Raw genomic sequence first — 22,887 nt, 5'->3', positions numbered from 1 at the left:
CAGACCATTGTGCCTTGTCAGTTGTAATCTAGTTCATAGCACAAACATGCAATCCAATCACACACAAATTCAATAGATATAGTAATTCAATTCACATTGCACATAAGCATAGTAATCTAGTTCAAGAAAGGACCACACATGGATCAGCAGTGGGTATCAGTGAAAAATGGGTCCCCTGATGTAAATGAAATGTAAATACCATCATAAGCAAGAAGGAATATACAATAGCTCAGGATAGTTCAATTCACACACAATTCAATTCACATTGTATCCAAGCATATGAAGCATTGCACCATTCATTCACAGTGAAGAAGATGAGTTCCAGAAATTACCTTCGAGCCTGGGAATATGCATTCCACATTTTGTGCATTGGAGTTGTCTTCATCAACATCATACCACTCATCTCCACCAAAATGAGATATCTCTTCTGCAAGGCCTTTACCACGAGCAACGGCACCTCTCATGCGAGCTCGTCCATCGCCGGCGGTAGCACCGTCAAGGCGCTCACCGACGAACAGGGACCTTGTTGCACGGCCTCTGCTTGCGCCGGTGTTCTTGCTGCCGTCGCTAGCTCCTCTTGCACCGGTGTTCTTGCTGCCGCCGCCAGCTCCTCTGCTTGCGTTGCCACTCTTGCTGCCGCCGACAGGGACTCTTCCGCCGCCTCCTCCAACCCTTCCTCCGCGGCGCGACGCGCGCAAGCCTAGTGTACGGCTTCCGCGGCCAAGGAATGTTGGTTCGCGAAGCATCTCCGCGTATGAGTCCATGTCGGGGAAGTCGGGGAAGTCTTCGGCCTGAGAGTTTAGATCCAGAGCTTGGAGACCTTGGTGAGGAACCCTAGAACAATCGGCCTGAGAGAACAAGTCTTGAAGGCCATCGTCGTCGTGGCCCTCTATGGAAGCCGGTGGAGCAAAGCTGCTTGACTGCGGAAGGTGTGGATCCATGGGATCTGGATCGGCGTGGGGAGGAGTGGATCCACAACCAGAGAGGAGGAGTTGTGGATGGGGATTGGAGCCAGAGGGGAGGAAGGGGAATGCAGCAACGGCCGGAGATGGCTGTAGGGCGAAGGGGAAGGCGGCGGATGACGGGGAAGATTTGCGGGCGGTGGATGGGGGGGCTTGCGAAGCGGAAGGCGGCGGCTCGCGGGGAAGATCTGCGGGCGACGGCTGGCGGGGAGGATCTGCAGGCGGCGGATGGGGTGAGGGCGGAGCGGGAGGTGGCGGCTGGCGGCGGGGTGGGGGGCGATGCGAGAGGAGAGACGGAGGTGCAGCACGAGAACTGGCGGCGGGGGGCGATGCGGGAGGAGAGAGACGGAGGGTACCCAGGGAATAGCCGGATGAGGACCACATTTTAACAAGTTTAACACCCCCTTGAGGTGTTAAAGTTTTTGGGGGTGTTAAAGTTTAACACCTAAGTTTTAACACATCTGTTTGGATCTCAAAGTGTTAAAAAGTGTTAAAACTAGGGTGTTAAACTTTAACACTCTCAATCCAAATAGGCCCTAAGTAATCCAAATAACAGCATCGTATCCTGAAGTCTTCCACACAAACCATCCACTGTTATTACGTCGTTTGTATATAGAAATTAATTGGATGTTCTTTATTAGCTGGATAATCCACCGTTGGATACCACTCATGACTCAATTTGCAACAAAAAGTAAAAACAAGTACTTCCTCCAGGTTGTTTTGGTATTTCTAGGTTCATAACTTTACTATGTATCCAAATATAATACATATTTAAATAAATGATAAAAATTATGAATATAGAAATGCCAAAACAATCTACAATTTAGGACGAGGAACAAAACGGCACAACAAGAGTGTTTTTGTTACTTGTATTATTTGGTTCGTGTATGAAATGGTTCAAAATAATAGTGATCTTTGGTTGGGTCAATTATACCAACTCATCTAGGATGCGTCCCACTTAATATACTATTCTCCTAATAGGAGTGATGAACCACAAAATTCAGGATCATCCATATATTCATCATGTGGTGCATGCAACTAAACACTCCCTAACTCAACTGAATGAATTGGGTGTTATACTCAGTCCTTGATTCCGAACACACCCTAACTCAACTGAATGGATTGGGTGCTATACTCCAAAGTGCACGATGCTAAAAGATTTGTTGGAATATATGGTATCCGTCCTTGATTCCAAGATGCACGGGCACTGGACTCCTTCACACCAAGAGCAAAGGAGCTAGGAGCATCACATGAAATTTTTTTAGTCATAAAAAATCACCTTTCTTTTACCCTAAAGATCGAGTATGTCAGGTCAGCTAGTAAGATGCTGCTACATTTTCTTATGTTTGTATACCACAGCATCGTATAAACCCTAAATACACTGCAGGATTCAGGAAAACAACATTATACTGATGTACGAATCCTGCTAATATTCCAATAAATGTTCTTCGGCATGCATCCTGGTTGCACCATGCTGGCAGAAATCACGCATCCGCTGAAAATTTGCATTCAAGCTTTGATAAAAAGAAGGATCACTTGCTCCATGATGAAATTTACCATCTCAACACCACTACACCACAAAATGACAAAGCGAATCAGAGATGATGGGAAATATTTGCCTTGAACTACGGTTGTACCGGAAGACCTCTACTCCTTTGTAAGCTGATTTGGGATGCCATCCTGGAATTTTTTTCCAAGAAAAAAAAAACTAAGATACACTCTACCACTTTACAAATCCAAATAGGCAATTGCTAACAGAGCAAAGAACTGCCTATACAACATATGAAAAACTGTTTCTTCACATAATTGAGAAAACTATCTAGATTTGGGTTAAGAATTGACATTCCATTCTTCGAATGTTCCAAATTGATGAGCAATCCGCCCAAAGTCTTCCTGGTCGTTGTATTAGATCCTTGCATCGCAGCCATGCTGTGGCCTTTCAACACAACATCTGATCCATGGAGAGGTGTGAAACTGCCCACCACCTTCCTAAATTTGGTTAAAAACTTATCCATAAAGTATAAAAAAAACTGATTAGGCACATTCTTATGTGAATGCTAGCCTCCGAAATAAAAATTAGTTCTTACCTCTCCAAGGTAAGGTAAGTCAGGAGATCCTCAGAATTCTAGTCAATCTGTGGCCACATATATGGGACAAGTAAATTTCAACGATAAGTACCTAACAGGATGTACAAATGAATAAAACAACAATGTAGCCTTTCATTTCCAGGCAAGTTGGGATACCCAACAAGAGCTACAAATCAGGGTTAAGGCACATGAATAGTTGTTTTCAAGCACTCCTATCCAGAGCTAAATCTTTGGGTATATTCCTCCCTTCAAATTTCCTTTTATTGCCTCTTCCCATGTCAATTTTGGTCTTCATCTGCCTCTTTTCACATTACTGTCACGCCTTAGGGTTTCACTATGCACCGGTGCCTTCGGAAGCCTCCGTTGGACATGTCCAAACCATCTCAGGCGGTGTTGGATAAGTTTTTCTTCAATTAGTGCTACCCTAACCTATCACGTATATCCTCGTTCCGGACTCGAGCCCTTCTTGTATGACCACAAATCTAACGTAACATACACATTTTCGCAAACTTATCTGCTGGACATGTTGTCTTTTTGTAGGCCAAGATTATGCACCGTACAATATTGCAGGTCTAATCGCCGTCCTATAAAACTTGCCTTTTAGCTTCAATGGTACCCTCATGTCATATAAAATTCCTGATGCTTGGCGCCACTTCATCCACCCCGCTTTGATTCTATGGCTAATATCCTCATCAACATCCCCTGATGCTTGTAGCATTGATCCCAAATATTGAAATGTATCCTTCTTGGACACTACTTGCCTTCCAAACTGACATCTCCCTCCTCATGTGTAGTAGTGCTAAAGTCACATCTCATATATTCAGTTTTAGTTCTGCTGAGTCTAAAACCTTTTGACTCTAGGGTCTCCTGCCACAACTTCAGTTTCCTATTTACTCCTGCTCGACTTTCATCAACTAGCACTACATCATCCATGAACAGCATACACCAAGGGATATCCCCTTGTATATCCCTTGTGACCTCATTCATCACCAAGGCAAATAGATAAGGGCTCAAAGCTAACCCTTGATGCAGTCCTATTTTAATCAGAAAGTCACCTGTGTCGCCATCACTTGTTCAAACTCTAGTTACAACATTGTTGTACGTCCTTAATAAGTCCAACGTACTTCGTTGGGGCTTTATACTTGTCCAAAGCCCACCACATAACATTCCTTGGTATTTTGTCATACGCTTTCTCCAAATCAATGAAAACCATGTATAGATCCTTTTTCTTCTCCCTGTACCGCTCCATAACTTGTCTTTTTAAGAAAATAACTTCCATGGTTGACCTTTTAGGAATGAAACCAAATTGGTTCATAGAGACCTACGTTATCCTTCTCAAACGATACTCGATGACTCAAGTTAAGTCCTCGGTAATTAGTACAACTTTGAATATCTCCCTTATTCTTGTATATTGGTACCAATATACTTCTCCACTCTTCCAGCATCTTGTTCGACCGAAAAATATGGTTGAACAACTTGGTTAGCCATACTATGGCTATATCCCCAAGGCATCTCTACACCTTAATTGGGATACCATCCGAGCCCATCGCCTTACCACTTTTCATCCTTTTCAACACCTCTCTGACCTCATATTCGTAGATCTTCCACACAATGTGCATGTTGGTGTCATCAAAAGAGTCATCCAACTGAAAGGTTGTGTTCTCATTCTCACCATTGAACAATTTATCAAAATACTCTTACCATCTATGTTTGATTTCATCATCCTTTACCAAGATGTTCTCCATTTCATCTTTAATGCACTTAGCTAGGAGGTTGAATCTAAGAAAAAGGAGGTACCAAAGGAGGCTGCAACATCAAAATTTGATAGGCAGAGGGAGAGAGATGAGGATGATGAAGATGGAGAAATAGAGGGACATTCTTATAATAATCAGGATCCATACGTGTCCAAGTTTAAGGAAGCTACAAAGAAAACACAGACTGGTAGCACAAGTAAAGGTGGAAGGGGAGTTCTCACAAACAACAGAAAGGAATACCTGCAAAGGAGGAAATGCAGAAGAGGTCAATGAAGTTGAGCCACAAGAGAGAGATGTCCATCTTGACAATGAAGAAAATGATAGAGAGATGCAACTGAATACAACGGAGGCAATGTTATCAACACAACAGAACATCTATACTGCAAACACAATTGAAGAAAATGAAATGGATGGTGTGGAAGAGGAAGTAGGGGAAGAAGAGCTAATAGACTATGATGAGGATCCCCTGTATGTAGAGAAAATGGAGATGGCCAACTTAGAAAACAAAGTTGAAGAGAGGGCTAGAAAGCTATCTGATGTTATGAATTTTAACAAACCACAGAATGACAGTGTGGAGATGCAAAGCATAGAACCCATGGGGGATGCTAATGATACAAAGATTGGTGACAATGTTGATGATGTAGAGTGGGAAATGATCAAAGACACATATGGGAGCAACAAGGAAGAGGGTTTTACTCCTTTCAAGACCAAGAAGACTCCGGGGATAGTGCTATGTAGGAGCAATAGGAATCAGAACACCAAAGACAAGATACAAGACAAGGTGGAGGCCATCAAGAAAAAGAATAATGAGATTTCGGATAATACTTCATCTTTTGCTCTTTTCAATTCAGTTGATCCTGCAAAATTGGCGAAACTGGCTGAGCTAAGCAATATAGAGTTACGAGACACATCTGAGAAAGTTGCCTCCACCATTAATACCTTACAAGCAAATGAAATGGCTAAGGCAACACTTTTGGCAGCAAAAAAGAGGGTGGATGCTCAAAAATACAAAGAGATTATAGAGTGTGCAAACCAAAACAATTCGATTGAAGTTGTTCCTTCTGTTAGCGATAGTGAGATAGAAGTATGCTCTAAAGAGGAAGGGGAACTACCCCGCCCTCCGAAGAAACCGCCAAGAACATGACAAGGAGCAAGTGTTAAGAGTGGTAAAGCGACTATGGGTCACAACTCCAGGGCCAAGAAATGAAAACACTTTTCTGGAATATAAGAGGCTTAGGAGCCAGGAGGAGGAGGAAGCAACTTAGAGAGATCCGGCAACAAAATAGAGTGGACATAATCTACTTACAGAAAACAATTAAAGTTGATTTCACAGTAGGGGAACCAGCTACTCTAAATGAGGGAGGAAAGTTTCACTAGAATTGAACTGCGGCGCGCGGTCACTCAGGTGGATGTAACGACCTTGGTTAAATTAGCCGAGTTAATCCTAATCTGAGTCCCTAATCCCACTGACTCAGCTCCCCTGAGCTTAAGCGCTCAACCTCCAGTTCCCGATCCCGACCCCTGAAGAACCCAACCAACCCCGTCGGTTCCTTTTGAATCCCTAAGGCAGTGTTCCTTTCCTCTTAAACAGAGGAGAAACCGAGACTGACTGGTGGACCCGCAAATCTCTTCCCCGGATCTCCCGAGGCAGACGCGCCAGAGCAGCATGCGCCCGCTTCAGAGCTTCTCCGCCGTGTGGCTTGATCTCTCCGACGCCCGCCGCTTCGCCCAGCCGCCGGCCGCGACAGGATGGATTCCTACGCCCTCCTCCCCAATCGCAGCGGAAGCCCCTCTGCAACCCTTTCTGCATCGCCTCGTCTCACTCGCGCCCTCGTCGGCCGCGCCATGGTGCCCCGTCGCCGCCGTGGCAGAGTTTTGCCGTTGCTGCGTCAGACCGCCTCGCAACGCGCGCCCATCATCGTCTCGCCGGATACCCGGCTGCAAGCCCCGATGCCTTCCGGCTTTTCCGCCTCTCCACAGTCGCGCCGCCCACGAACTCGCTACGCGACGATTCCTCCATCGCCAACCCCGACTCCAGCCGTGACAGCTCCTTTTCCGTCTTGCCAGAACTGTGCCCCGGCAAGCCGCTATTTCGCGCTCACTCGCGCAGCCGCCGTTCGCCCTGTCACTTCGTCTGTTGCAACCTCGCTTGTAGCGCCGTTCTCCCTGTCACACCAATCAGATCCGCCGCTCGACGACGCCCGCCTCTGCCAAATCTCAACCCCGGCAAAACCGCGCTTGCGCCGCCTTGTCTCCAGTGCCCAATGGCCGAAGACGATATCTCCGAAGTCCTGTTCCGCCGCCCATCGTCGCTCAATCGCCACCATGGCAGCGCACTCCATCCTTTTCTTCCGGTCTTCGTGCTACTTCAACTCTCTCTCTTCCACACAGCTATAAAAAGGAGTACCAAAGCCCTACCGGAGTTCCCTTTGCCATAGTTGCCTTGCCGCATCTTCCACTGTTTCGTGCTCAAGCGCTGCCACCTAAGTTCTTGAAGAACTCTCCTCTCCGCTCAACACTCGCCTTTCCCAATCCACCCAGCCATCTTCTGCTCCATGCTGTGCTAGAGCTTCCTTGTTGCCCATAAGAAGCTTCGTCGCCGCTGGAGCACTGCCGGACATCGCCACCGCCCAAGCCTTAGTGCTTAAGTCCTTCCGCCCAAGTTTGTTCTTCCCGACCCCAAAGCTTCACCAGTAGGCCTAAAGGTAAACTGCTGACCCTTTTTCCATCTCACCCGACCCTGTCTGTTTCGCCCGACCCCTTTTTCCGTCTCGCCCGACCCTGTCTGTTCCGCCGACCCTTATCCGCCTCGCCCGAGGGCTCAGCTGTATCTGTTTCCTTGACCCGAGGGTATCTGTGTAAAAGATCGGGACTTCTCTGCGTTAAGTCTGAGGACCCCGAACACAGTTATCCCTTAAAGTTTAAGGGTCAGATAACAAGTTTATCCCCATCCGACCCCTTTTATCTTGCTCTCCACCAACTAAAGTAAACTTCCCCCACTTTTTCTGTAGCTTTGCTACAAGTGTTCGAGCTTAAACTGCAAGTGTTGTTGAAATAACCGTCTAAACACTAACTCCTGCATTGCATTCGTGTAGAGTTACACCTCGCTGACGGCGTCTAAGAGCTACACCTGGCGCCCGAAGACGGAGCTGTAGCTGAGCTGCCACTTCCAGAAGCCGAAGCCGCCCCAGCTGAAGACCAGTTTCCCTCCCCTCCGCTTCAAGGCTAGCCTCGGAGCATGAACCCAACTTCCTAAACTTACACATGCCTTCCTTCATTTGTATGTGCATTTAAGTACAGGAGTTGTTTGAAACCATAGATGCATGACTTAGTTCCCTTGATCTGAACACTAGTCTGACGAGTCCGAGTAGTTGCATTGCTTAATAGGACTCGGTAAAAGTCAAGTAATTTCCTGTCACTCGCGAGTTATAGGAGTTGGTTGTTCTCCTTCTGTTACAACTATAAGGACGACGGACGAGGCAGGGTTTTGGTTAACTTTTTTGGTGGTCGGCTGATCACCCCGTCCGTCTATGGAATCTGTTAAGGCCCGACAGTGGTGGTGTTCGTGATCAAGTGTTTGAAAGTACTAACCTCATACTCAGTATGGGATGGGGAAGCCTAGTACCTGATTGAACCTAGACGTGAGCGGTCGCCCCACTGTCCTTGGAACGAAGTTCCCCTGCGGCCGCACATGGTGGCAAGTGTGGTCACAGAACGACAGAGGCTGGGTCTGTGGAACCTTGCACCAATGGAAGTGGGCCCGACACGGGTTAGGGAATTGATGGGGAAGGCTGACATAGAAAGCGACCCTCGGTGGTGCGCGGATGTCGTGAGGTTAGGTTCACCATGCATGGTTAAAGAACTCAAATCGATTCGTCTGCCTCTCACAGTTTGAGACTGCTTGATCATAATGTCACACTGAGTAATAAAGGAATCTGATGATGACACGGTCTTGATGTTGAGCTTATATACATAAAGTTGGATCTATGCTTGCTTAGAATAAGTTGCCAACATAGACTGGTTAATGAACTAGAATCTGAGCTAAAACTTGAAAAATAAGGACCCAACATAGTCGCTTTTGGCAAACAAAACCCCTCACCCAAAGAACCTTGCATGTCTAGACGTGGTGGAGTAGTTTTACCACCGATCGGTTAAGTCTTGTTGAACTTAGAAGCTCAGCCTTGTTGTGGTTTCTCTTTTCAGGTGAAGTTGCAGCCTCTGAGCTTGCTGCTGGCACTTGGCCGCCCCAGCTCCCTCCGGGTTGGACGGTCGAGTGGGATCCTTCCTTGAACGGTGGGGAATGGGATCATTGATGTCCTGGCTGGCCTCACCAGGGACGTCCGACCCCGACGAGTAGCTTCCGCTTGTTTATATCTTCTGTTGTTTTCTTCCGAACTTGTAAAACTCTGATTTTTAACCAAGTGTGCAACAACTTGTTAATCTAATGATGGACCTGTTGTATTCTCTGGAACCACTCACCTTCGTGTGGGTTATGCTAACTCGGTACTGTCAAGTGGTTAAATCGGACGAAATCCGACGGCACATTGAGTTAACTTGGTTAAGGCATGAGGATCGCATGTCAGGCGACTTAACCGTGCCTTAGTTAAGTTAACCCGAGGTGGTTCCGCCACAGTGGAACGCTAATAGGAGTGAAGGAAGATGATGTCAATATAATAGAGGAGGATAAAGGAGAGTTTTTCTCCATTATTAAGATTGAGAATAGAAGGGATAAGTTCAAGTAGGAAATTGTAAATGTTTATGGCCCAGTTAAAATAGAGAGAAAATATGATTTTCTATAGGAATTAAATCAGAAAATAGCTTCTATAACCAGTCCTTTTATAATAGGTGGAGACTTCAACATGATAAGGTATGTCTGGGAGAAATCATCAGATAATGTGGACTAGGGGTGGATGGATGCTTTCAATGGTTTTGTGACAGATAATGGAATTAAAGAAATGCTGAGGAAGGGATATAAGTTTACTTGGACTAACAAACAAATAAATCCTGTTATGAGTATTTTAGATAGATTGTTTGTAAGCCCAGAATGGGATCACCATCACAGGAGAGCATCTTGTGAATCTCTTACTAGAGTGGGATCGGACCATTCTCCAATAATTATGAATACAGATGATGCCAGACTAAAACAGCAGCATACTTTCAGATTTGATATGGCTTGGTTCACTCAAGAAGTGTTTAAATCCAGTTTTAAAGAGAGATGGCTAGAGAGAGGGGAAGAAGGTATTCAGGACCATTGGAAAGAGATAAAAGCGGCCACAAGAAGGTTTTGTAAAGGTTGGGGAGTAGATTTTAATAGTAAGTTAAATAGAGATAAGAAAATGTTGTTAACAAAGCTTCAAGATCTAGATAGGGATGATAATTGTGGAGGATTGGATGTTAATCGGTGGCAGACAAGGTACGGCTTAGAGGAGTAACTAGAGCAAATATATAGATTTGAAGAACTACAATGGCAAAGAAGGAGTGGTGTGAAATGGATTTTGAAAGGAGATGCTAACAATGGGTACTTCCATGGAGTTGCCAATGGAAGGAAAAAGAAATGCTCTATTTTCTCACTTGAAGAGGGGGAGGCAGAGAGATTAGAGATGCAGCTGAAATTAGAAACCATGTTGAAAGTTACTACAAAGAGCTCTTTGGTTTAGAAGAGAAAGGATCAATAAACCTAAATGCAAATATGTGGGCCCAAAGTGGTAGAGTTACAGATGTGGAAGCATAGGAACTAATCAAACCTTTCACTATGAAAGAACTGGAAGATGCTCTGAAAGACATGGATGCAAATTCGTCACCTAGATCTGACGGAATGCTAGTGGGGTTTTATAGAGAGTATTGGCAAGATATCAAGGAAATCATCTTTGAAATGTTTCAAGAGTTACATAGAGGGGGGCTAAATCTCAATAGGCTAAATTACGGCATGATATCCCTGATTCCAAAATTGAAGAAAGCAAACAACATCAAACAGTATAGACTGATCTATCTCCTCAATATGGATTACAAATGGTTTACAAAAGTACAAACTTTAAGGCTAACACCGTTTGCAGAGAAATTAATCAGCAAGACCCAAACTGCTTTCATACCAGGGAGATATATTTAAGAGGGTGGGGTAATCTTACATGAAGTGTTGACTGAGTTAAGAGTAAAGAAACTAAAAGGGGTAATCTTGAAATTGGACTTTGAAAAGGCATATGACAAGATTCACTGGAGTTTTATGATGGATGTGTTAAGGAAGAAGAATTTTCCTACTAAATGGATAGAATGGATGAAACAAATAGTGGAAGAGGGTAAAGTGGGGATAAACATAGGATCCCCTGGTAACTATTTCAATACATTCAAAGGCTTAAGGCAGGGAGATCCAATATCATCACTACACTTTAATTTGGTCAGTGATGCACTGGCAACAATGATAGACAATGCAAGAGAGGCGGGGGAAATTAAGGGGCTTGTTCCACATTTGGTATAGGGTGGCTTAACTCACTTACAGTATGCAGATGATACAATAATTTTCTTGGAGATGGATGATCAATCTATTATCGGTATTAAGTTCCTATTATGTTTTTTTGAAAACATGTCTGGACTGTGAATCAATTATCAAAAGAGTGAGGTTCTGGTTATTGGTGGATCTGATGAGGAACAAAGGTAGCTGAGTTGCTCAACTGCCAAATAGGATGTCTTCCTATGAAATTCCTTGGAATAATGGTTAATAACAAACATATGACTGTATCTGCTTTGGCTTATGTACATCAGAAAGTAGAGAAGAAATTACCAACATGGCAGAGTGTGGGATTATCTTCAAGAGGTAAGATGATCCTGATAGAATCAAGATTGAGCTCCATACCTAATTATACAATAGGTGTATACTTTCTACAAGAAGAGATACATCACAAGATTGATTCAGCAAGAGCAAACTTCTTTTGGCATGGACCTCAAATGAAAAAGAAGTATCATATGGCAAACTGGACAATGATGGCCACTCCTAATAAATTTGGAGGGCTAGGATTCACAAATACTAGAGTGATGAACAAGTGTCTTCCACATGTTGTTTGTGTCCTCTCCTTCCTTCCAAGGGCCCTCTTTGATTACCCTTTCCTTGGAGACCTCTAACGTCTCTTCTTTCAGTTTCCACCACTTTCTTCTTACAATCTTGGCTTGTTTATCCCTACGTGCGCGCATTTGAAAATGAAAGCCACCACCACAAGCTTATGTTGAGAAACAACACATTCCCCTAGTATCACATTGCAATCCAAGCATGCCCGTTTATCCTCTCTTCTTATGAGGATAAAGTCAATCTAGTTATAGTGTTAGCCACTACTAAAAGTCACTAAATGGGACTATCTCTTCCTAAAGAAAGTGTTCGCTATCATCAAGTCAAAAGCTATTGCAAAGTCCAAGACTTCCTCACCCTCCTAATTCCTACTACCATACCCAAAACCTCCATGAACCGCCTCAAAACCTGTACATGTTGTACCTACATGCCCATTAAGGGGGTGCTTGGATCCCTTGTCGGAACTTGCTTTGCTTAGCTAGGCAAGAAAACTAGTATTTGGTTTCTAGGCAAGCTTTTCTTCGAGTCTGTGACAGCAAGCTGTTTGCTTGCTTTTGAGGGGAGAGGGATTTCTGCTCGCCTGGGCAAGCAAGGCGAGCGCTAGCGAGTTGAGGTGAGGCTGGCCCAAGTACCAAGCACGCCCTAAGATCTCCTCCTATGAAACGCTTCTCGTTTGAAGGTATAGTTCTAATCAGGCTATCTAAATCTTCCCAGAATTGCCTCTTAGCACTCTCATCATGGCCTACTTGGGGGCATACGCACTAATTGCGTTTAGGATCATATCACCAACAACAAGCCTAACTAAGATAATTCTATCCCCTTACCTTCTCACGTCCACCACTCCATCCTTGAGGCTCTTGTCAATCAAAACTCCCACTCCATTTCTATTTGCAGCAGTCCCTATGTACCACAGCTTGAAACCAGTAATGTCCATCTCCTTCACCTTTTGTCCCTTCCATTTAGTCTCTTGAACGCATAAGATGTTTACACGCCTCCTAGTTGATACGTCAACTAACTCTCTTAACTTAGCTATAAGAGACCCTACATTCCAACTACCTACACGAATCCTAGTTGGTTCAACTAGCTTCCTTGCCCTTTGTTGGCGGCTCTTAAGTACCAATTCTAGGCCGTCAACTCCTACATAAATACCGGAAAGATGAACACCAACCTAGTGGTAGGGGTTTATTACTAACCATTTTCACAAGGGTTGGTGAATATTTGTGGTTTGGCCGAACCACCTTTGACTCCACTTGTGTCAGTTTCCATGTGGCGACTCCTGGTGACTTCCTGAAGGCGGTTGTGACCGTTTCACCAAGAGTTACCATTTCGGAGCCTCAGATCCTGTTAGGTGACACAAGGAGAGGAGTTGGAGGAGAATAGTCCCTTAGGATGTTAGGAGCATCTCCACTCTCCGAAGGCACCTCCACACTATAAATAGGACCCCCTCTCACACATACCACTCAAGAGTAGAATTAGTGCTCCATTGCAAAGGCGAAGCGCTGCCTAGCTAGTGCTTAGAGTAGGGAGAGAGTGAGGGGTGTTCGGGAGGAGTGCCGAGGTGTCGGCACTCTCCTCTTAGCTTGTACCTCTACGGATGCTGGCTTCCTTCGAGTAAAGTAAGTTTGTATTCGTGATTTCTTCTTATAGTGTTATACTTGGTTCTTTTATGCATGAGTAGTCTTATATCCTTGCTATGTTTATATGCTTGGCTTATATGCTCGTATGCTAGTCATATACCTTTGCTATCATAGTATAGGATTGTAAGCTCTCATGTATGCCTTTAGAGCTTGATATAGTATACACTAGTAGTACTTATATTTGAGTGAGATCAGTTTTCTTACTCGCGGATTCGTCGCTTACAGAGTGCTATAGTTTGCTATGGGATACCAAACGTAGTTAGATTGCGGTAGTAATTAGTAGCGTAGACGTGGTGTATGGGCTAAGGGTTGTCCTTCGTTTGCCTTATATCCCACGGGCTGCTAGAGGTAGGCCGTAGGTGGTGACAACCCTATTGGTCCTTTGTAATCCTCCACGTTCGGATATAGCGTAGAGCCGTTGGTCGAAGGCGCCAGACTCATTCAGGGTAAGCCGGTAAGCCGGTGCCCGAAGCGAGTATTTGACCCGAGAGATCGACCTTTAACTCATCTATAGAGCTACCTTTAGGAATCCTCTCTACCCTCACCACCTATCTTAGTGTATCCTTGGACCGACTAAACTAGTAATTAGTACACACACGTTCCCTTGGATTCGATACCCTTAGAATACTCTGAGGTGAAAGCTACAACGGTATCCGTGTGCTTGCGGATTTATTCACATTCGTTAAATATACCAACACCCTTCGCACCCGTCGAGAGAGATGCGAAAACCCTTGCTCATTTTTCATTACACCCGGACGCCGATGTAGCGCGCCACTAAGGAAATGACAACTCGATCCTTGCTCACTTGACACCATGCCTAGATCGTGACACGACGCGTCACCAAGAGGGAGATGAGGAGATGAACCGGCCCTTGCCCATTTAACATCATACCCAAGTTCCGATACGACATGTTGCTAACAAGGTTACACCCCCAACAGATTTCTCTTAGGTTTCATCTCCATTAGGTTTAATGTTAGCTCACCAAGCCTATCACAACCCTCATCCTTTACTAGGGTGAGACAACATAGGCGGAGTTGATGTACAAATGAATAATATGGAAAATTTTGCATACATGAACATCATTTAGCTTAATGGGCTCCAAATATTGCTCGAAGAATTGTCTCAAGCTTGATCCCTGCAAAGAAAGCATAATGCCAAAGTGTAAATGAGAGGCCACAATTTAATGGATCCAACAACAAACTGATATCCGTTGGTTTCTAAATGTGGTACTTGGCCGCATGAAGAAATTTGGTATTGGTGATTGCTATTCCTATTCCTATTGCAACTGCCAGTATTTTAATTAAAAAAATTGAGGAAGAATAGCCAATGTACATGTTTGCCAAAATTATATGTTCTACAGATTTCCAGGCGTATGAATTATATATTTCCATGTACCTCCTTTAGCCGCACCCAATCATCCCAATAAGTAAAATCTTGTCAAGGAAGAATTAGATGATAAAAGGTGGGGAAATAGCATACGTAGTAATAAATGATGTCTAGGCAACATTTGCTTTAGGCCACTTTGATGACAGTTCAATCCACGCCCAGGAAAGAAATCCGAGTGGTAAAGTGCTTCTACAAAATGTACATAGCAAAGTGAGTAGTATTCCCTCTATATAGAGAAAGGAATTTGAAAGTTGGACTATCATAGTACTAACGTGGATCGTTAACAAACAGCTTTTGGCCAGAAACAGCCATAATCATCCTTCCATGATGATTAGAATACAAGGAAGGTGATTGAGAAAATTACATATTGAATTCCTCTGTTTTCAAGTAGAAAGCATAATAATGTAATGTACTAGCCATTATCAAGTAATTTAGCTGCAGCCTCAAAGTAATAAAAAAAATCCAGGCCAATCTCTATGTCATTTATTAACAAATTATGAAAACGTGTTGGAACACAAAAATATATACTAATAAATGGCCAAAGGATAATCATAGATGTCGGACATTCTGAATGATTACTCGAGCAAGATTATGTTTAATGAATAGCTCATCCAAGGCCCACTTATAATGTTCTGAAAAAGTGCAAATGTTAGGAACCACATAAAACCCTTAAGTATACCGTACACCAGTTAAAAAGCACGTACTAGCAATCTTGTTGCATGCTGTCAATTCTCCTGGCCCCTTTCAGTTCTCACAGGTTCAAGGTTCTCACATGCTGCAACATATAAAAAAGCAAAAGAACCACAGAAAGTTTTAGCTAAATGAATCAATTACTGCTTTGCTTAGAAATCAGTTGAATAAATGAAGGGGGAAAAACATGCTACCATCCAGTGAATTTTATATTCTGTCAATTCTCATTTGTTTCCAACAAGGTAATTTAGTTTCACTCTCATTTAGCTCAGTGAAACACAGGCATCAGAGGTCTTTTGGTCTCTATTCTCTATTTTGTTCAAGAATCATTGTCATCATCACATTTGAGGTCCACACAAATATTGAACCCTAATGCTACCAAAATAATGCAAGAGTTTCCTCCATCAGAGCTATGTAAAATTACACAAGTGAACTGTTATGCTTCACATAACTGTATTTGAACAGCCCAAGGGGCAATATATAGAGTGCATAAGTGGAATAGGAAAAGGACTCTAGTGCTGAATGTGTAAACGATCCGATTACTCCTACTATGAACATCATCTCTCTCTGACAATGTCTAACAAGTTATGCTTCAGATATTACAAGAATGCAATGGATTGCATTCTGTAGTATCAGGTAAATAAGCATCAAAGAGCTGTAAAAGACCAACAGAATATTTATTTCTGCACTTGCATATGTGTTATTTGTTTATAATCCAAATCTTTTTTCAAAGCTTCATTTGTTCCATCCTGTCACAAGAATACCAATGAAAAAATGGGAATCCCACACAATATGGATCCAACAACAGAAATTGCTATTGTCAGTACCTGAGATAAAAAATGGAAACTTTGAAGCAACTGATACTGATGTCTGATGCCTGGAACGAGTATTATCCATCACTCATTTAGAAAGGGGCTCTATGCACCAAGCTATGTTGAGCTAAACAGGGTTAAAAGTCGCAATGAAGAATGCAACTTAAATCTGTGTATTGGTACTATAGATGAGACAATAACACTAGGTATAAGTACCGATGATATTTTTCCCCTTTTGGACATTATTTAATGATTTAAATGGAACTCCACCCTCTATAGCATTATCTAGAGATTTTTCTTCAATAGAATAGTTGAAAGAAAAAACCTTAAAAATTGTATGTTTATGTTTGTTTTAAATTGTATTCTTTTTTGTATATATACAGTACTTAGCTTGCCAAACTTACAATTAACTTCCTCATCAAACTAGTGCCCTTTCGCATGTTTCGTCCTCTACAGCATTTGCTAACAGAATTTGATAATGCAGGAACCACTCAGCTCTGACCAGCAGATTTGGCCTCAGCATCCTATGTCAGACCAGAACGAAATGTTGCCTCCAGTATGACCTTGTAACACCATCACTGTTGGAAATGGATACATCACGCACGCATATTGAGCAATCATGTAGACCACTCAATAAGAAGTATCAAGCTGGTGCCTTTCATAACAGATGCCAGCAACTTAGCCAGAGCTTTTTGAAAGCCCATAGATAATAGATCGACAAGTCTCACTGTTTGGAACAAAACCCAACTCTAGCATCCGGTCCTGCAGTGCTAGTAACTCTGCCGTGCTCCTAGTCTCGCAGTAAGCCCTCATCAATGCATTATAGCTCTCATTACAGTGGATATGAAAATCGAGCACGAACGACTTTACAATTAGTGCTGCTCTATCAAGGTCACCTTCCTTGCAGAAGCCACAAACCAAGGCAGCACAAATGGCCTCGTTCAGTTGGGAACCCGACTCAATCATCTCCACCATCACTGACTGACCATCCAAGCTCCTTCCCAATCTGCAAAGGCAGGTTATGAGTGCCCAGTAAGTGTCGTAGTCTGGTTTCACTTCTCTGGAGATCATCTCAACCTTGACATCCAAAGCCTCCTTTGGATTGTCACATCGGCAGAAGCAGTCCACAATCATATTGTACATCTGCAATCTAGGACTGTGCCCATCCTCTATCATCCACTGCAGCAAACCCCTCGCAGCATTAGGGCGCATATCGTCGCACAATGCACCAATCAAACAGCTATAACTCTGCGATGGGATGACAACGCCATATTTCCTCAGTGGAGCTACCATGTTCAAGCAGGTCAGCAGCTTCCCAAATTTTACATGATGCTCAATCACAACCCTGATAGCGAATGCTACCGCTGAGAGCCCACTCCCAACCATCTCCATCAGCAGCGACCTCGTCTCCCTTAGTCGCCCCTCATTACAGTACCCTGCGATCAGAACACTATAAGCAACAGCATCAGGGCACAAACCACTCTGCACCATCCTGTCAAACATCCGGCGAGCATCGTTCAGCCTCCAGGCCTTGCACAGCCCGTCTATCAGAATTGTGTGTGAGACCAAATCTGGCGGCACGCGCCTGTGCGGCATTACATCAAACAGGCGCAGCGCCTCCTGCAGCCTCCCCCTGCGGCAGTAGCCCGAGAGGAGGGTGTTGTACGTCACCACGTCCGGCTCGAACCCTTGCTCCTCCAGCTCCTCGAGGAACCCCTGCGCGCGCTCGGCGTCCTCCGCGCGGCAGAGCGCGGCGACAAGGATGTTGAATGTGCGCGCGTCGGGCCGCACCCCAGCGCGGCGCATGGTCGCGCGCGCGGCCCAGAGCTCATCGAACCGCCCCGCGCGGGAGAGCGCGGCGAGGAGTGCATTGAAGGCGGCGGCGTCGGGGGGCGCGCCCGCGGCGGCCGCGCGGAGGGCGGCGCGGAACGCGTCCCGGAGGCGGGCATGGCGGAGGAGGGCCTTGACGAGGAGGCCTGGGAGGGAAGGGTGAGGCGCGGTGGGGGACGCGAGGAGGAGCGTGGGCAGCGCGTCGTGGCCCGGGTGGAGGCGGACGAGGTGGGAGAGCGCGTCGAGCGCGTGGGAGAAGAGGCGGGAGGAGGCGAGCGAGCGCGCGAGGAAAGCGAGGTGCGGAGGCGAGGGCTGGAGGGGGGGCGGGAGCGCGAGGAGGAAGCGGAGGGTGTGGAGCGGGTGGGAGTGGCCAGCGCGGAGCACGACGGCGGTGAGCTCGTCGTGGCCGAGGTATGGGAGCAGGCGGGTGAGGTCGACGGGCTTGGCCTCGTCAGCGTCGTCCGCGGCTGCGGCGAGGTGCGTGGCGACGAGGTCTACGACGGCGACGTGGGGGTTGAGGGCGCGCGGGAGGAGCGATGTCAAGGTGCTCGACGGAATGCGCGCCACGGCCTTAGACATGGCTTCGGGCGCGTGTGCGGAGCGTCGTCGTGGCATCAAGCGTCAAGGGCAGAGCCACTAGAAACCGAACCCTCCGCACTGTCACAATGACATGTGGGACCAACTAGTCAGCCACGGAGCATAAAGAGAGATTTCATCTCAATTCTCAGTTCTCACGTATTTCAGAATTTAACACCCAATTCGCGTGCCTTCCAAAATTTGACACTTGACATGCGAATTCTTTCGGTTCAGGTGTTTTCTTCCCTTTTCTCTATTTCCCTCCTTTTCTTTTTTCTTTTCGATTTCTATCACATGTGAGAAGTCAATTTTGCCCCTGCTCTTATCCTCACACGCTCCTGCTCCTCCATTGTGCCGGTGCCTGCACAGGCCAGTTGCACCGCCGTGGGCGCGCGTCATGGATGGCTTCGTCCGCCCCCTCGCTTCTCATGAAGGCTGCGAGCCCTCAGCAGCAGTGCAGCCTAGCGGTGCTTGCGTGTTGGTCTGAAAATCCAAAGTCCCTCTGCTGCTCCTTTCTCCACCGAGGTAGGACCAAGATCCAAGTTGAGTCAGCACCAAAATCCAAGCTCAAGTCCCATTAATGTCTCTCTCTGCTCCTTCCATGCACACTCAATTAGCAAGCTGCAAAGCAACACAGCAAGCAGCTGCACTGCAAGCATCGCATATTGGCCCTCACGCGGGTGTACAGGCTTGTGGCGCAGTCCGGCCCAAGCGCGACACCTCAACGAGCAGGGGAAGACCGTGCGCCGGCGCTAGTGGATGGGATGGCGGGCGTCCCGACAAGTGCCTTTGCCCCGCGGCGCTGCCGAGTGGCGGGCTCCAGGTAAGTATCTCCTCTGCTGCCGGCGACGCGAAACGGCGTTGCGGGTGGCGCGACTGAGTTCGTCGCTTCCGTTCTTCAATCGAACGTCGTGATCATGGGGAGACGCGGGCGAGGCTCGGACTCACCTGTGCCGGCGAGCCATGGGCAGCGGGGAGCCTCGGCACGGGCGGCGGGACGGCGACGGAGCCTCTCGATCGGTTCTGGCGAAAGGATAACGTGCAGGGGCAAAACGGTACAGGAAAAGAAGAAGAAAAGAAATAAAATGAAATAAATGAGGGAAACACGTGAACTGAAATAATTCGCGTATCCGGTGTCAAATTTTGGGAGGCACGTGAATTGGGTGTCAAATTCTTGAATTGACACCCAAATAGTGAAATCTTTAGAGTACAAACCCCATTCTCCGCGACATTTAAACGAATTCACCCTCTCACTGATAAATGGGACCATCTGAGTCACTAGAGCGGGGCAGGACGACAAATGGGTTGCCATTCACATCCTTTGTAAGGATGGCTATAGTTAATTATTCCCCGTTCTATAGATGTATATTCGGGCCGCCCGGCTCGATCCGGCACGGGCTAGGCAGGGCCCGTTAATTTTCGTGCCGGGCCTGGCCCGTCACAACGACTCCGTCGTGCCGTGCCGTGCGCCAGCATGGGCCTCACCAGTGGCCAAGCACGGGCCCGTAAGGTCTTTTTCGTGCCGGGCTGACCCGAAGAGCCCGGGCGGCTTCGGGCCACGCGAGGCACGGCGGGCCGCCGCCGCTACGATCCCCTCGCGCCGCCGCCAGGGGCCCTACCGTGCCATCGTTGCCGTCCACCCGCGCCATCGATGCCGTCCACCCGTGCCGCCACCGGCCTCCAGCGCCGTCGCTGCCGTCCCCCCGCGCCGTTGTTCCCTGCCCCCCGGCGCTGCTGCCCCCTCGCGCCGCCGCCGTCGCTATTGTCCTCCCGCGCCGCCGCCGCCGCTCCCTGGACCCCGCGCTACCGCCGCGGTCGCCTCACACCACCGCCGCTGCCGTCCTCCCGCGTCGCTGCTCCCCAGCCCCCAACACCGCCATCCCCTAACGACGCCGCTCTCCAGCCCCCCACGCCTCCATCTCCTCGCGCTGCCGCTCACTGGCCCCTGCGCCGCCGATAGGGAAGATGCGAGAGATGTGTGGAGGATTGGAGTCTGGAGGTTGACGTGGGCAGGGCAGTAGATAGGAGAGGATGGGGTGATGGCCTAATGGGTGGGAGTTAAACGCAGATAGCATTTTTGCTGTTGTTGGGCCGGTAGAGAGGAGGTTAACGGGTCATTTCGGACCCGATGCTAAAATCATGCCAGGCCGTGCTGCGCGTCGGGCCGAGAAACCAGCCCACGCCCGGCACGAGCCATCAGGTTGGGCCAGCCCGAGCCCGAAGAGTTACGGGCCGGACTGGGCTTGAGACGGGCAAAAAAAACTGGGCTTCGTGCTGGGCTGTCGGGCTGCGGGCTGCACGCCCGTTCTCCTGCTTTTCTCTCTGCTATCGGGTGGGCGCCGCCGCCACGAGCGAGAGAGAGGGAGTCAGAGGAAGTGAGAGATGAGCCTGCAGATTCCGGCGAGATCGGGCGCCCTCCGCCGCCTCCTTCTCCTGGGCGGCGTGGGGGGGCTCCCGCGCCTCTACTCCACGGGCGACCGCCGCCGCCGGGTGATCCGCGAGGCGCAGAAGGACGAGGAGGATGAAGCGTTCCTCCGCACCCTCAACTTCGGCGCCGACCCCGAGAACAACCCCCTCCCCCCCCCGCCGAGGCGTGGCAGGGGAGGCCCCGACGCCTCTGCTTCCGCTGGTAGGCAGCCGCAGCCGCAGCAGGAGCGACCCGAGCGGAGCGCGCAGAAGGCCGTCGGCGAGACGCTGCTGGAGAAGCTGAAGCTGGGCGATGGCCCCTCTGGCGCCGCCGCTACGGGAGCCGGGGCCGAGCGGAAGCAGCCTGAGGATGAGCCGGCGCCGGCGCAGCCGGTGGACGTGGACGAGATCTTCCGGAAGATGAAGGAGACCGGGCTTATCCCCAACGCCGTCTCGATGCTCGACGGGCTGTGCAAGAACGGGTTGGTGCAGGACGCCATGAAGCTGTTCGGCTTAATGCGGGAAAAGGGCGCCATCCCGGAGGTCGTCATCTACACCGCTGTCGTTGAGGCCTTCTGCAAGGTGGCCAATCTCGACGACGCCGTGAGGATCTTCAGGAAGATGCAGGGGAATGGAGTCATCCCGAATGCATTCAGCTACTGGCTCCTGATACAAGGTCTGTACAAGGGGGGCAGGCTGGATGATGCGATTGGGTTCTGTGTGGAGATGTTCGAGGCTGGGCTTGCCCCGAATGCTGAGACGTTTGTGGGCTTGGTTGATGCGGTGTGCAAGAAGAAGGGGGTGGATGAGGGTGAGAAGCTTGTGAGGAGCTTCCAGGATAGGAATTTTGCTATTGATGAGAAGTCCATCAGGGAGCACCTAGACAAGAAAGGCCCGTTCTCACCAGTGGTGTGGGAGGTGATCTTTGGGAAGAGGAAATCAGGTCGACCTTTCTGATATCTGCCAGAAAGTAGTATGTGCACATTTTCATCATTTTGTTAGCCTTGCAGTGATGAGTTCTCAAGAGTTAGCTTGCTTCCGTGGTTAAACAAAATGGCTACTATGCTGTTTTATATGGAATCGACCATTGTGGAGATCTGTATGCAGTTTTTTTACATGCAATTTACCACCATTTATTCAACTGCCCCCATAAAGACATACTTACCGCATATGAGCAATTGCTTTGTTATGTTGTTTCTAGTTGAAGGCAATGAGTTGCTATTTTCACTGTATTTTGACTATTGGCAAATTAAGTGCTCAGATACAGCTTCTTTGTCATCTTGTTGCTACTTCGAGACAGTGACTTGATAGTTTGAGGGTAATCCTGTTGCTCATTCGAGACATGAAGATAGTGACATCATAAACACAATTTGATGACTGGTAGCTTTCATGCATGATGAACAAACTTGAAACTTGGAAGAACTAGTTGGGGATAGAAGGGTTCTGAATCAGGTTTTTTAAGACTAAAGAGCTTGAATCGGCTGGTTAAATAGCTTGAGCTAGCTTGTTTGCCTCACCAGCAAAACATGTTTCATTTTCAACTTAAAAGCATAGTTGCTACTGGTGTTTTAAGGTGATAAGGGTAAAGCTTAGGCACTTAAAGTGAAGTGGTAAGGTGAGGCATTGTGAGGCCATACTCATACAAATTGGTCAGCATTTTAGCAGCACATACATATATATCAGACACACAAAA

At 47.2% G+C, this 22,887-nt stretch overlaps 3 protein-coding genes across 3 annotated transcripts; 1 reads left to right on the top strand and 2 right to left on the bottom strand.

Annotated features, from left to right (window-relative positions):
- Nucleotides 1–2,532: 2,532 nt before the first annotated feature.
- LOC101786227 (alpha-1,3-mannosyl-glycoprotein 2-beta-N-acetylglucosaminyltransferase) lies at nt 2,533–16,590 on the bottom strand. The gene is given in 16 exon segments (XM_022826677.1): nt 2,533–2,630; nt 2,633–2,642; nt 2,805–2,884; nt 2,887–2,978; nt 3,059–3,096; nt 14,567–14,629; nt 14,827–14,921; nt 15,005–15,037; nt 15,040–15,069; nt 15,153–15,199; nt 15,294–15,363; nt 15,444–15,512; nt 15,585–15,618; nt 15,621–15,647; nt 16,260–16,323; nt 16,400–16,590. Coding segments are annotated over 16 exon segments (918 nt in total). The 5' UTR covers nt 16,468–16,590.
- A 470-nt stretch (nt 16,591–17,060) lies between these two features.
- Nucleotides 17,061–18,791, bottom strand: LOC111255676 (pentatricopeptide repeat-containing protein At5g40400). The gene is made up of 2 exons (XM_022826676.1): nt 18,291–18,791; nt 17,061–18,209 (listed from the first exon to the last, which is right to left on the bottom strand). The coding sequence occupies exons 1-2, from the start codon at nt 18,789–18,791 to the stop codon at nt 17,061–17,063; spliced, it is 1,650 nt and encodes a 549-aa protein (XP_022682411.1).
- A 2,264-nt stretch (nt 18,792–21,055) lies between these two features.
- On the top strand, nt 21,056–22,426 carry LOC101765980 (pentatricopeptide repeat-containing protein At4g38150). Its single transcript, XM_004968855.4, has one exon. It carries the CDS (start codon nt 21,171–21,173, stop codon nt 22,149–22,151), a length of 981 nt encoding a protein of 326 aa, XP_004968912.1. The 5' UTR covers nt 21,056–21,170; the 3' UTR covers nt 22,152–22,426.
- Nucleotides 22,427–22,887: the final 461 nt, after the last annotated feature.

The sequence above is a fragment of the Setaria italica genome, chromosome V (genome assembly GCF_000263155.2).
Source record: "Setaria italica strain Yugu1 chromosome V, Setaria_italica_v2.0, whole genome shotgun sequence".
In the NCBI taxonomy this organism is placed as follows: Eukaryota; Viridiplantae; Streptophyta; class Magnoliopsida; order Poales; family Poaceae; genus Setaria; species Setaria italica.
This window is presented reverse-complemented; position numbering and strand designations above follow the sequence as displayed.